This window comes from Amphibalanus amphitrite, unplaced genomic scaffold, assembly GCF_019059575.1.
Source record: "Amphibalanus amphitrite isolate SeventyFive unplaced genomic scaffold, NRLGWU_Aamphi_draft 000174F_arrow, whole genome shotgun sequence".
Taxonomy (NCBI): domain Eukaryota; kingdom Metazoa; phylum Arthropoda; class Thecostraca; order Balanomorpha; family Balanidae; genus Amphibalanus; species Amphibalanus amphitrite.
In genome coordinates this window covers 45,260-58,985 of record NW_024881669.1, presented here as the reverse complement: position 1 = coordinate 58,985, position 13,726 = coordinate 45,260, and the positions used below count along the sequence as shown (strand labels likewise).

At 46.3% G+C, this 13,726-nt stretch overlaps 1 protein-coding gene across 4 annotated transcripts in view; it reads left to right on the top strand.

Annotated features, from left to right (window-relative positions):
• The first annotated feature begins 2,448 nt into the window (after window positions 1-2,448).
• The window catches only part of LOC122383803 (tudor and KH domain-containing protein-like), a 30,171-nt gene continuing 18,893 nt past the window's right edge, over window positions 2,449-13,726 (top strand). For 2 of the 4 annotated variants that reach the window (XM_043370565.1, XM_043370562.1), the window contains exons 1-4: window positions 2,449-2,536; window positions 5,736-5,891; window positions 7,407-7,581; window positions 8,409-8,539. In XM_043370565.1, the coding sequence (XP_043226500.1) occupies window positions 5,808-5,891; window positions 7,407-7,581; window positions 8,409-8,539 (390 nt within the window). In that variant the 5' untranslated portion in view covers window positions 2,449-2,536; window positions 5,736-5,807. Of the gene's footprint in view, window positions 2,561-2,596; window positions 2,660-5,735; window positions 5,892-7,406; window positions 7,582-8,408; window positions 8,540-13,726 lie in introns of those variants that run through there. The other 2 variants (XM_043370563.1, XM_043370564.1) reach the window with 2 other exon arrangements.

Below are 13,726 nucleotides of genomic sequence, written 5' to 3'. Positions count from 1 at the left end.
ATGGGAGTTATTTGACAACACCCGGTGGTAAAAATAGTCGCTAATCGCCCATGTTAAAGCAGTTTACACGGGGGAGTAGAATGATCACTTAGGGTTGGAGATTTAGGCACCGTAAAATTATTCCAATTTTGGGTGTACTTTTCTTTCAGTGCATGTTTGGCCGGAATCGCGATTCCGCGTATGTCGGCTCGCATTAGCCGCGCGTTTGCAGGCTTTTCGTGGTTTCAAACGTTCAAACATGTGATTTGATGTCGCTCCCATGCATTAGGGTGGGTGTCAAGGTCACCTGAAGGTCAGGTCAGGTCATTGACCTTTGGTGACCTCGGGTGACCTCGGTTCACTTTTTCGAGTTTTACATGTTTCTAGGCTAGTTTTTGGAGCTGAATTCGAATTTAGCAACCATTTGAACATTTACGAAGTAGTTTTGGTGCCTTCGTAACATGTTGCGAAGCTGTCAGAGGTGGTTGACAGGTACTACGAACAACCGTCACAACCCCTACTGGTTGACCTGACCTGACCTGACCCGACCTGGTCTAAATGCTTAAAGACATCATTTGTGATCAAAACTAACACGATATTCGTGATCAGCACCCCGAAAAACCTCTTAGTAGCCACACTTTACGACTTTCTAATAGGTCCCGATTTTCCCGACTTTGGGTCATTGACCTGACCTGGAAAGTCAACCAATGACCTAGGACCTTAAAATGGGGTATCATCTGCTTCCTCTCGTCACGGGCAACACGCTCGTTTTTTTCGCGAAGCTCTAGCTCGATCAGGGGCCAAACGGCAAGGGGGGTCCAACCGACCCCGTCTACCCCCCCCCCCCCCTACACATTAGAAGCTGGAAAACGCCGCACACATGCGAGGGTGCGGCGTTCTTCGGCTGCGTATCGGCTAAAGTCAACTTATGTCCAGTAGCGGCGGAACACCCTCAAGCAAGGGGGGGGGGCACTGCCGACTTTTGGTCCCATTCTTTCCATGCAACGCCCATAGGGCTAATGTTAAAATGCCAAACTCAAAGGGGGGCACGGTGCGTGCCCCGGTGCCCTCCCCGTTCCGCCGCCTATGTCTTTTGCATACGTTCAACTTCCTACGATCTTCTGCCTTACGATCTTCTGCTTTAAGAGCTTTTGTCCGGTTACCGGAAATGACACAGTACAAACTGCAGTGAGTGCAGACTCTGCAGTCTGAACTCTGAACTCCCTATTATGCCGCCGTGAAGATGGCTCCAGAGTTGGCTTACGTTACGTTATTTTGAAGTTTTCGGTAACCCGTAGCTGTCAGTACCGTTTCGTAGCGCAATTGGGATGTTTCGGTAGCGTAGTACGGAAAATAAGGTACCTACATATTTTTTTTTTTCAGTTTGCTCATATCGTCACCAGACCTCCGGCCGTTTACACGGATGTGAGACGCCTGCTATATGAATACCACTGAGTCTTTCTTCCGGCCGGACCGACACCGGGGATTTCCCACTGGGGAGTCCCAGGGAATTCCCTGTCGAAAGTCCAGCGCATCTAGCGAGTAGCGCGTAAGCACCGCCGCACCGACGATGCTGCAAAGCCAGCGATCATTGTGCGCAGTATTTGGCTTACTAGAGACTAACCGTTTCCACTGGGTAGTGGATGATGACATATTGCATAACGTAGTACGATAAAATAATTTGCTGCGTTAATTAACAAATACCGTAATTCAGTAACGTAGCAATATATAACGTATCGTAATTCGGTATCGTAGTTTTGGCAAAAAAAGCAAACGTAGCGTAACGTAGTGCGTAACGTAGCGTAGTGCAGGCCAACTCTGGATGGCTCTACTTTCGCAGACCACAAGAAGCATCACCAGCGTCATCTATATCATTTAAGGTATCAACCTGTAATTTCAGATGGCGTACAAACACAGCTCTGTGTTATGCATGATTTGCCGACATTAGGTTCTGTGTGATATATCTATGTTAGAATGCATCTCTTACCACTGAAACAAACCCAACACAACCCAGTCTAACCTGACTTTATCTATACGAACACATGCCATGTGTGCCATGCGAACATTTGCGATGCCCATATACGGCCTTGCGAGTTGCGATGCGTACTTGTGTCTGCATCCTGTTGTGCATGACGAGTGATAAAAAACATGACGAAGAACCGAAGGCCTAAGATGAGCTGGCCACAAAAAGTTTATTTGAAATACGAGTTCTGTTACACAGGAGAGGTCATAAGATATTCAATCATTCCTTGAATATAGAAATAACAGCTTTTGCAATCAATCAGTGCTAGCATCAATTGTCAATTTGGTAGCAGATAGCTTCGGACTTTATGAGTCAAATACGACGCACACGTCTCCAAGAGAATGAGTGCTGTTCGATTACTGTTTTTTTCAGTAGCAGCTCGCATTTCTCGTCTTGCCATTGGTGAAATTTACGTCAGAGGCACTACTTACCAATGAGAGGCCGAGATACGCCAGCGAGTACTGGCAAAAACTGGAGCATTCTGAACAAGATTCTGAAAATGGCTGCCGTGAAGCGTGAATCGCTCTATTAGAGGTTTGTATAGAAGTTTATTATTATGTATAACTTTTACTTGTTTTGAATTAAGTCTGATGCCTTTGATCTGAGAAGGAAATGTTCTACTTCAACTTTGACTTTTCGAGTTTCAGCATATGCATGGTGTTTTAAACTGAAACATACAGTTTTCAGCCTGAGCTGAAAATAGCACCTTTCAGGTGCTTGATGAACTTGATGTCCAGATAGAAGTCCTGGCAACAGTTACAATTGTTCAGCTCATTATGATAAGGTATACCGGATATGCCTAAATGTAATGCATTGAATTAGAAAGGGCTATTAATACACTGTAGGCGAGGCTGGAAAACATCCATGGTCCATGTGACTGTCGACATGTCAAGTGTAACAGGTGGATTGCAGCAAGATTTCAGCGCAGCATCTGACATGACCAGACTTGGCGTGCTGAAATTCGGGCACAATGAAAGAATAAATTTTGCAGCATGCAGACAAAATAACAACATTTGTTATGAGACGACAAACTCTAACCTTAGCTAACTATGCTCACTACAGTCTACACTCCACATTTGAACTTGGAATCAAGTACCCACCTATCCCTGGGTTGACATTTGTGACAGCCCTCAGATGATTGGATCTAAGGTTTGGCATATATAGGCCTGAACTTTGGCAAAAAATGTGTAAAAATTTCAGCACAAAATTGCTGGTGCTAAATTTTGGCACATTGAGAGCCCACAGTGAGTCTAGCATGGTGAATGAATTTTTTCAGTCTGGGCTGTTATGCAGCAGGTACCTGCTGATGCACACCACACCAATCAGACTGGAAGTCCACACCAAACAAGATCTATTTGTCATCTCACTTACCTTAGGTACTTTACAGTGATCAGGATATGGGAATTGGGAATGCAGAAAGTGTGCCTTTTCCACAAAATATGGTATCTGAACAAATCCCTAAATAACATTTCTTTGTAGAGCAATTGTTCATCCACATTTTTTTTTTGTCCACAAAACTTTGTCTGCATATTTCTTCTCTACGAATTGCATGCCTTTATCTCACATTTTGTTGTAAGTTTTATTATCAGTTAGGAATTTCTTCATATCAATGTGAATCAATATTTTTTATCAGGTCATTTTTTTATTACACATATCGTCACCTCTGCAAATTTTCGTCATCAAATCCCCATCGATATAAATCTAAGGTGTCAAGATTGGTAAGTAAGAGTAAGTTAATATTTAGTTCTGCTAGGTTGGGTTATGCTGGTTAGTTGAGGTCATGTTTTTCTGGTTAGGTAGGTATTGTAAGGTTAGGTGGTTTTTTACACGGTGACTATAAATAGTTTTTTTATTTGTTCAGCCATTAGTGTTGCAACAGGGGGCAAGTGGGGCACCTTGCCCCTCCAATCTCTGACTGGGCACCCCTTGAGATGGATGCAGGTCCGATGAGATTTTGGGGTCAGCAAAATAAAATCGAGAATGGCAATGGATTCAGAATGATTTGGAATTGTCTCAGCCAGGGTCAGGGCGAGAGTCGCCAAAATCTTCAAGACATCAACTCCAGGCTCAGGCATGTCAATACTTTGAAGTTTGATTCGATCCATATCTTAGTTGGTTTTAGCTGAATTTTGCGTTCGTGTTTCGCCAGTCTAGTACGCTAGCACGAAATTTGAGTGTCAAGACCTACTACCTAGCTCGAAAATTTCAGGGTTGGGTGGGGTCCTTCTCGAATTCAGGCCAAATATCTGATAGATTCAAGTACCTGTTTAACTCACCTGTTTGGTTTCCCTGCCCGGTCCAATGGAATTGGAAGGGGGAAGGAAACCGTGTATGATAGAGACGCGCCAACGCCCCACGTTAGATGTTTCTTAGAAGGACTCGTGGGGGTCGGAAAAGTGCGTCTGCATAGAAGCATGTATGAGTAGATGGGTCGTTTTGACAGTGAAGTGTGTGCACTGTGCAGTGTGGTTCTTCGTGGTCCAAGGGCTTGTCCTCGGGCAAGTTCTTCATTTCTTCACGTCCTCAGGCGAGGTACTCATAGAGCCTGTCGCCAAGTATTCCTGCCAAGGATGACTTGAATTCCGCCAGAGAGTTCATCGTGACAGTCGAGTTGGGTAGTGCATTCCAGTCCTTCACGATCCTGTCCGTGAAGTACCGCTTTGACGAGTCGAGCTGGCGCCTCTGGACCTTGATTTTGAGGGTGTTGCCACGTGTGCGACCGGCTGGAGCCATGTCCCATAGGTCCAACGGCTTGATAGGAGACAGGCCGTGGAAGATTTTCCAGGTCTTGATAAGGTCTGCACGGAGAAGTCTGCCTTTGATCGAGTATAAATCCAGAACCTTGAGACGCTCCTCATATGTTTTGTGTTCTAGGCCTTTGATGTGACGTATCCAGAGCCTCTGCACCGCTTCAAGCCGTCGGACGTCTTCAGTGCTGTTGAAGTGCCAAAGGGCTGTTGCGGGCCGCGTGTAGGCTCCTAAAAAGCCCCACTGAACTCGTGAGAAGTCAGAAGAAATCCCCTGCTGGCTTCTGACTTCCGAGGGACCAAAACCGACCTCTGAGTTCTGAGTGTCAGCAGGCTGGCACTTCTGAAAATCCGGTCTCCCACTGCTGATTGATGATTCTGAAGGCTCAACCGCTTTAGTGACCTTACTTGGGCAGTCCCTCTGAGGGCCTCCGCCGACCGCCAGCCTCAACGGCCCCGTACTGGCCTCGAGGGTCCCATCGGTGTCCAGGGGCCCATTGCAGTTTCTGAGGACCCGTTTCGACTATGAGAATCATCCCTACGGCAAGTTTATGAAGGCCCAAGCGGATTGGACATGGATCTTCGAAAATTTCTGAAAACTCCGACTTCGGCCATTACTGCGGGCTGCCCGATCTCAACTTTGCAGCAATTTTCAAAAAAGTACCTCCATTTTTTTTTCTGACTCACGTATCTCATTGGATCCGTATCGATCTCCAAGGGTGCTCTGTCGGAGGTGCTGGTTGTGCATGCGTAATAAAACTTGTAGTAACCTATGGCTATGTCTAGAAGCAGCCATTTCTTCTTCATTTTATTGAAATGGCTATTGAATTGAAATGATCAGGGCAAGAGAGGCAAACACTACGTAGATGTAAAAACAAGACAATGACTGCTGTTATTCATTTCCCATTGCGTTATTTTCAATTATCAGTTGTGCATTGTACTTCATTGCGTGTTATTGACTGATATTGCTATGTTTTCTGTTTCAGGTGACAGATTAAAACAATTAAAAGAGAGACAATTTAAGAGATAATTAAAACAAAAAGAAAAGAACACAAGAAATGGGCGTCGACACGAAGAAAGTTGTGCTCGCTGTAGGTCTTGCAACTTTTACAGGAGTTGCACTCTACCTGCTGTATAAAAAAGTGAGTATGTGATGGCTGATATTTAATTCACTCCCATTTGGTGATGGCCCCTGTTTCATAATTAATTTACACTTAGAACGATTCATCTCACAACCCATTGTTAACCCTCGCCCGTATAGGGGGGGGGGGGGGTCGAACGGACCCCCCTCTGTTTTTCGCGAATAACTCGCGTAAAAAGCGGCCGATCGCGACGAAACTTTCAGTACCCTCGCGTTAATCAATTTTACACCTACCCTGAAAATTTCATGACCCTGACCCTAATGACCTTTGACCTGTGACCTACTTTTCGAGACCATGTTTGGCCGGAATCGCGATTCGGCGTATGTCAGCTCGCATTAGCCGCGCGTTAGCAGTCTTTTCGTGGTTTCAAGCGTTTAACCATGGGATATGATGTTGCTCCCATGCATTAGGGTGGGTGTCGAGGTCACCGGAAGGCGGAAGGTCAGGTCAGGTCATTGACCTTTGATGACCTCGGTTCACTTTTTCGAGTTTTACATGTTTCTAGGCTAGTTTTGGAGCTGAATTCGAATTTAGCAACCATTTGAACATTTACGAAGCAGTTTTGGTGCCTTTGTAATATGTTACGAAGCTGTCAGAGGCTACTACGAATACCCGGCAAAATCCTTACTGGTTGACCTGACCTGACCTGACCCGACCTGGCCTTAATGCATGAAGACATCATCAATGATCATACCTAACATGATATTCGTGATCAGCACCCCGAAAAACCCCATAGCAGCCACGTTTTACGACGTTCTAACAGGTCCCGATTTTTCCGACTTTTGGGTCATTGACCTGACCTGGAAGGTCAACTGATGACCTATGACCTTAATATTTGGTATCATTGGCTTCCTCTCGTCACGGGCAACACGCTCGTTTTTTCCGCGAAGCTCTAGCTCGATCAGGGGCGAAACGGCAAGGGGGGGGGGGGGTCCAACGTTCGTGGCTGGAAAAACACCAATACGGGCGAGGGTTAGAATACCTATTCGATAGTGTTACATAGTATCACTTGGCTGAATAGAATCCGTGGTCACAAATTACTTGCATAGATTTGTTGCCATTCAAGACCACAGTTCGCTGTTATTTCAAAAGTGTATTCACTCCGTATGTCATGTTGACGTCGCAATGATGTTACCGTGTTTGTACGACAGTCGTGTTTGTGCGACAGTCGCAGTGACGTCGTTGGGTTTGTGAGACAGTCGCAGTGACGTCGTCTTGTTTGCGCGACAGTCGCAGTGACGTCGTTGGGTTTGTGCGACAGTCGTGGTGAGGTCGTTTGTGCGACAGACGTGATGAGGTCGTTTGTGCGACAGTCGTGATGAGGTCGTTTGTGCGACAGTCGTGGTGAGGTCGTTTGTGCGACAGTCGTGATGAGGTCGTTTGTGCGACAGTCGTGGTGAGGTCGTTTGTGCGACAGTCGTGGTGAGGTCGTTTGTGCGACAGTCGTGGTGAGGTCGCTGGAGGTGTGCGTCCTATCATCACCCGTGATGAGGTCGCCGCGTCTGTGCGTTTCAGAATGACGAGGATGACGAGCTGGAGATGTACGCGGCCGACACGGCGACTTCGCGGCACACGCTGATCGAAATGGTCATCCCGAGGAACGCCGTCGGCTTCGTCATCGGACGCCAGGGCGCCAACGTCAAGGAGATCCAGGAGATCACCAACACGCGCATCAACTTCAAGGACCCCGGTACGGAGAAATGTCACTCGGAACCGCGTTATGGCGTCATGATGTACTCATTATTAAAATTGTGGTGATAGTGGGCAGTGATCTCGCTGCTGTTGGGCACTGACATTATACCGCCCAAAGGTGTATTCTAGACAGTAACAGGGAACATTTTGCAGCGCGAAACACGCATTGTAGGTTCACCAAACCACTGCACATTACACTCCCATCACGCAAATTCTGTTACGCTATAGGAGCCCACTCAGAGCATTGACTGGAGTTCCATCACCATAGTTACGGAGTTTGTGTAACGTAATCGTTTTCTTTGCTCCTTGCCACGTAATTTGTGATGCTTGTAAAACATTCACAAAGCTCGTTAAAGCACAATACGTTTCACGACGCCGATTCCATGTTTTGAAGAAGAAAACATATTTTAATGTTCATCACCGTCGGGTCTACTACCCCCTCCTGCCGTCAGTGCCGTAGCACGCGCCTCTGCCCCCTCCTGCTGTGTGCCGTAGCTCGCGCCTCTGCCCCCTCCTGCTCACTGTGTGCCGTAGCACGCGCCTCTGCCCCCTCCTGCTCACTGTGTGCCGTAGCACGCGCCTCTGCCCCCTCCTGCTGACTGTGTGCCGTAGCACGCGCCTCTGGCCCCTCCTGTTCACTGTGTGCCGTAGCTCGCGCCCCTGCTGTCCCCTCCTGCTGTTCCGGCGTAGTGCGCACCCATGCTGCCCCCTCCTGCTCTCACTGTGTGCCGTAGTACGCGCCTCTGCCCCCTCCTGCTCACTGTGTGCCGTAGCACGCGCCTCTGCCCCCTCCTGCTCACTGTATGACTGTGCGTCTATGCACAGGCGGCCCGACCGACGACCGTGTCTGCGTGATCCGCGGGAAGGCGGAGAACGCCCAGGAGGCGGAGCGGCTGATCCAGAGAGCCATCGCCGAGCAGCCCAAACTGCTGACCATCAACATCAGCGTGCCGCAGGTGGGTCCCCAGGCTGCTGACCAGGATCAGCGTGCCGCAGGTGGGTCCCCAGGCTGCTGACCAACTTAAGCGTGCCGCAGGTGGGTCCCCACTCCCCGGGCTGCTGAGTGCTGACCAGCATCAGCCTGTCGCAGGTGGGTCCCCAGGCTGCTGACCAGCATCAGCGTGCAGCAGGTGGGCGCAGCGGGTCGCAGGGCGCGTCCGTGGGGTGCAGGGACGGGGGTAATCAGCGACCTGCCCTATAGGTACTACCAGGGTGAACCGGCTGACAACCGGCTGTCCGATTAGGTCCCATGCAAACAGTGTTATTCCAGAGTGCAAAAATGACCAAGATAGACGTCTTTTTGCTGAAGCTTTCTTTTGCATAATAATTTTGATTGAATGCCTGTAATCTGTTGATCGTCAATCTTGCAACCGTCGTGTCCTCACGCACTTTCAAATGTGTGTCTAAAGATGCGTTCTTGCAAGTTGGAGTTTGCATTGTTGATAAATGAGTCTGCGTGGGTAGTCAACCAGCACCGTCAAAGTCTACAAATTAACGAATTAGATTTACCCATTATGATTTTGTTTCGCTGGTGACATTTGTGACGTCTTCATCGTGATGTGATCATGATCGGTATTTCCCTTTGGGAGTAATGAATTTCCGAGTCAGTATAGCTGTCACCTTGGGATCTGTTCATAGGTGGTAGGAATATTTTCATCTTCATCCATGGTATTGCCATTTGCTATTTATTATTCAATTCGTCACATTGATTGCATCCGTCGACGGTTGTCCGTCCCGCCGTCGCCCTGCACAGATAAGTCGGCTCTGGCTATATACACTTTTCTGGCACATATTTCTTGGCTGGGGGGGATGGGCTTTGGGACTCTGTGGATATACGCCGCCGGGCCGGCACAGTGACGTCACGCCCCAGCTGACGTCGCGCGGCCAATGGCGGAGCGGCGCGATCTGCCCCGGCGAGCCGCCACAGTCGGGGTGCAGTTATTTTTTTACATCTTAGTTTTTGTTTGCGCGTTTTTAGACGTTTTTCGGCGCAGTGTTGTTGAAGTTGCACAGGCCTATTTTACAGCTATTTTTGATTCACAAAACTGCTGCAATTTTTAGAACTTTTTTTTTGCATATCGACATTTTGATGGAATTGGAATGCATTAAAAGATGTTTATTCTTAAATCTTGAATGCCAATATAATAACAATGTGAATCGAGCCACGCTCGTAGCGAAATATTACGAATCAATGATAATAACAGTAACCGGCAGAAAATAGTTACCGCGATTGTATAAGATAATACTATATATTCCGCGTGAAATTGACAGGAGATACCACGATAATAATAGCCTAAACAAATATTGAAATAACTGAAAGTTCATAATACCCGCCTAGCACTGCTAACGCTGACCATTTTCTTCGAACATTAAATGCTTACCATACCATAACATCTGAAGATAATGAACTTGAACCTCGAAAAGCGAGTTGTCCAGTTTCAGTCTCAGTTTGTGCGGTACTGGGATACATTCATTATCAGTGAATCAAATAAAAATTGTCCGGGGCATCATGCTGTGATTATATGAACCAGATAATATGCATAAAATCTAGTTATTGGCCAAACGTAACGGCCACGGACCGTAGGTTGACGACCCCGAAATTTAGCGAAATGAAGTATAGGTTCAAGCACTTTAAATAATGCTGGTGCGTGGAGTTGAATAGTGATGTAAATGTGGCCACAGTCTACAAACACGATAACAAATATCGATTGCGCTTCCGCTTCGCTCAACGAGAGCCATGCTCGTTCTTGCTCATGAAACAGTGCATCCCCATAAAATGAAAAGTCTGAACGAATGCATTCAGGTTCCTACCTCTGAATCACCTTATATTGAGATCCGTTTGTTAACAGGAACACAAACGCGGCCCATCAATTTGTCAGTACTAAGGCAACAGCGTCTGACAAGTGACAACGCATCCAATGGCCAACTTCTGACACTATCTACCAATACGGTTACGGCAATAAAATTGCATTGCAAAATGCAAATAATATTGCACCATTTCCAAACGCAGCTTGAAACCAAGTGCGACCAGCTAGTGTCATTTTCACAACCAAGTGCGACCAGTTAGTGTCGCGAGACACATTCCAACTACATAGGTACCGCAGTAACCCATTAGGGGCGAAAGGAAACACATGTCTTGTGTACGACCAGCGTTCTGTCAGCGCGTACGACGCATAAAGCAAACTGCTCAAACAACTGCGATCCCGAACAACACAACACAGAGCTCCGAAACGAATGGTTTACAAAAGTCTACGACTGACGACATCGAAACAGTACGTTCATCGGGACTTGTCACATGACACGGTCAACCCATCTGGGTTATGGGTACTAATTGCGCTTCAAATTGACCTCTGACAGCCATTTACTTACGCTAGTTTGATGCATAAAACAGTACATTGAAACTCAAGCGGCAGCACATATGTCTCCATCAAGGTGGTTATATACAACAGAGCACCTCGCTAAAACGAGCGCGAGCCGCACTGTCACACTGACAGTTAACACTGCTCGGGGTTACATGAGCAGAGTTAATACGCATTACAAACGGACTACAATGGTGAGCGAATAGGAAAATCCGTTCCTGATACGCATTTACTTGCTCATGTAACCCCGGTAACTGAGCCGCGAGTCGTGACAGTCGCACTGCGTCATATGCACGCAGATGTCGCACTCACGGCACCGTTGCTGGCACTGCACTGCGGGTGGACACGCGCGGTGCAGTAGCTCCACGGTGTGCGGCTCACCGGAGGGATTATCAGTCTCCGACCGGACAGTCCAGGCGGGAAATGCAGTGTCTTCAATCATGACCGCCGTCCCCGTCTCCGCGGAGTGCCGCACGGCGGCGACGCGGCGGCGTCGGATCTTGAGCTGGTGGACACTGGACTCCTGCCAGAGCTACCAGCTTCAGCCCTTCAGCATCCTGTCATCAGCAAACTCCAGCAGAGCTCCAATGCAACTGGGAAAATAAAATTTATGCTGTTAAGCTAAATCATGCAAAACATTTCCTTGCACAGGATTCTCTTGCGCAGTTCAGCAAAATCTTCTGTGATAACTGATATCCATGGCCGTGACAAGAGGACTTGATGCCATTGTAAAAAATATAGGTTCATTGGTTCTCATTTACACACATCGAGCCTCTATAGGTACCATTCACTTGTATATCATGAAGTATGTTAACTACAAAATATTTATGCAATAGACTGACATGAAATATGTAGGAATGGCAAGAGAGATGGGTAAATAAGCTAAATAGGTTGCAGGATTTATTGGCACCAAACAGGTTAGAAAGTAGAAGTTCAAACAATCTTACAAACTACACCAGAGAAAGTCTTTGAATTAGGCACAAAATTATGCCACAGAAATAAAAACAATGCAGTTTTGTACAGCATTTCCCAAAAGATAATTGTGATTCAGCCTTGCTCTCATCTGAGATTGAATAAATACAAATTATGAGGTGAAAGTTACTAAAAAGCAGTTTTTTTTTTTAGAAAACAGCTTCAATCCATGTTTGTTTGATTTCAAACTCAAGGCAACATCTCATAGCTTTGACAGCATGAAATTTCATTATTGAGGTTACAATTTCCATAATCTTGTCACAAACAGTGCACTTAAAGGGACTATCCCACCTTTAACATGGGGTTTGAGTTGAGATAGCCAAGTTTGCGGCGAGGTTCAGAAACCACTTTCTATCTAGGTTGCAACCCCCGCGGCCTCTTGGTGTTGAAGAAATTCGTTCCCTTCATTTGAAAATGGGCCTTGTACAAGGCCCTATCTTCAACATGGAGCGACCGTTAGTGTGACGTCACCTCGTTTAGTCATTCTGATTTAACTGGGTTTGTTCGTTGAAAAATCGCTTAAAACTTGGTCTGAACTTTGTTGTGGTGCCTACAGAGTAAAAAGAATCAGCTTTATGACAGTAATGTGGCCTGGGGAAGGAGGTAATTTTGGGCTGTGACGTCACATATTTGAAAGTTTGTGTTTGGAATATGGGAAGCCTAAGATGTTTAATGAAAAATAAATGCCAGAACCGTGTTCCTGGTCATCCAATCTATAAAGTCAGGCACAATTTAATTGGTTTTAACAACATTTTAGAAGGTGGGATAGTCCCTTTAATATGGATAACTAACACCAAATCAGCCAACCTTGTATCTTTATCTGGTGAAACTCAAGAAACCAATAAAGCAAACAATTTCTGAGCAAAACATTTAGGTATTTGACAAGCTCGACTACTGCCATGCAGCCTAATGATCGTTGTTACAGATTAAATACCTACTTTTCAAATATAAATTTGGTAGTTCAATATATAATGAAATACCCAGCTCAATAGAGGCAATTATGATAATGACAGCAGGTAAGCAAAGTAAAAACAAAATCAAATATTTCTTCTACAGAAAAAAGCACTTGTACCAACTTAACTTAATTTTACTAAATCACTTATTTGAATATCAGTCATCACCAGACTTGCAAAAAAACTTTCCAGATATTATGCTTCAAAAAAAAAATAAACAAAGTATCTGAAATTGCACAATATAAGCACCAGCCACTGGAGCGGTATGATGGGGTCTCGTAACTTGAATGTTCGGTCTGTAAGAGCATGCCTGACTTGACTTAACGGCTTTGAGACATCACCTTTGCAGCAGCTCCTTCTATTCTTTTTTAACATAAACTTAAACTATCATTACCATGCTATGATGATGAGGTGGCTGGGTTTCGGGCGCATGAAAAGTAGCAGCCCTTCTTTCCTTCTATTTCCTTGATTTCACATGCCACACAAAACGTTTTTTCTTCCACGTTCCTTCTATCATTATAAAAAATAATAGGTATCATAATTGCTTCACTTCTTCTTTATATTCCAAGTATTGCCGCTGCAATTCATCACATCTCCCGTTAGTAAACCATTGCCCCCTATGGCCGCTAAAGTAAATAAGTGGAATGCGCCAGAAATTGTCAAAATCGCGCCAAAATAGCAAACTAAGATGAGAAAAAATAACCGCACCCCACAGTCGCCGCGTCTCTGCCCGGCCACCAGCTGCACATAACTCCCCCGGCCCGGCTCAGCAGCGGCGCTCGGAGCCGGCCGGCCGGCCGCGGTATGAGCGTCTGCTGACGGCTGTCTCCTACTGGCGCGTTTGACGAAAGCTTCGTCG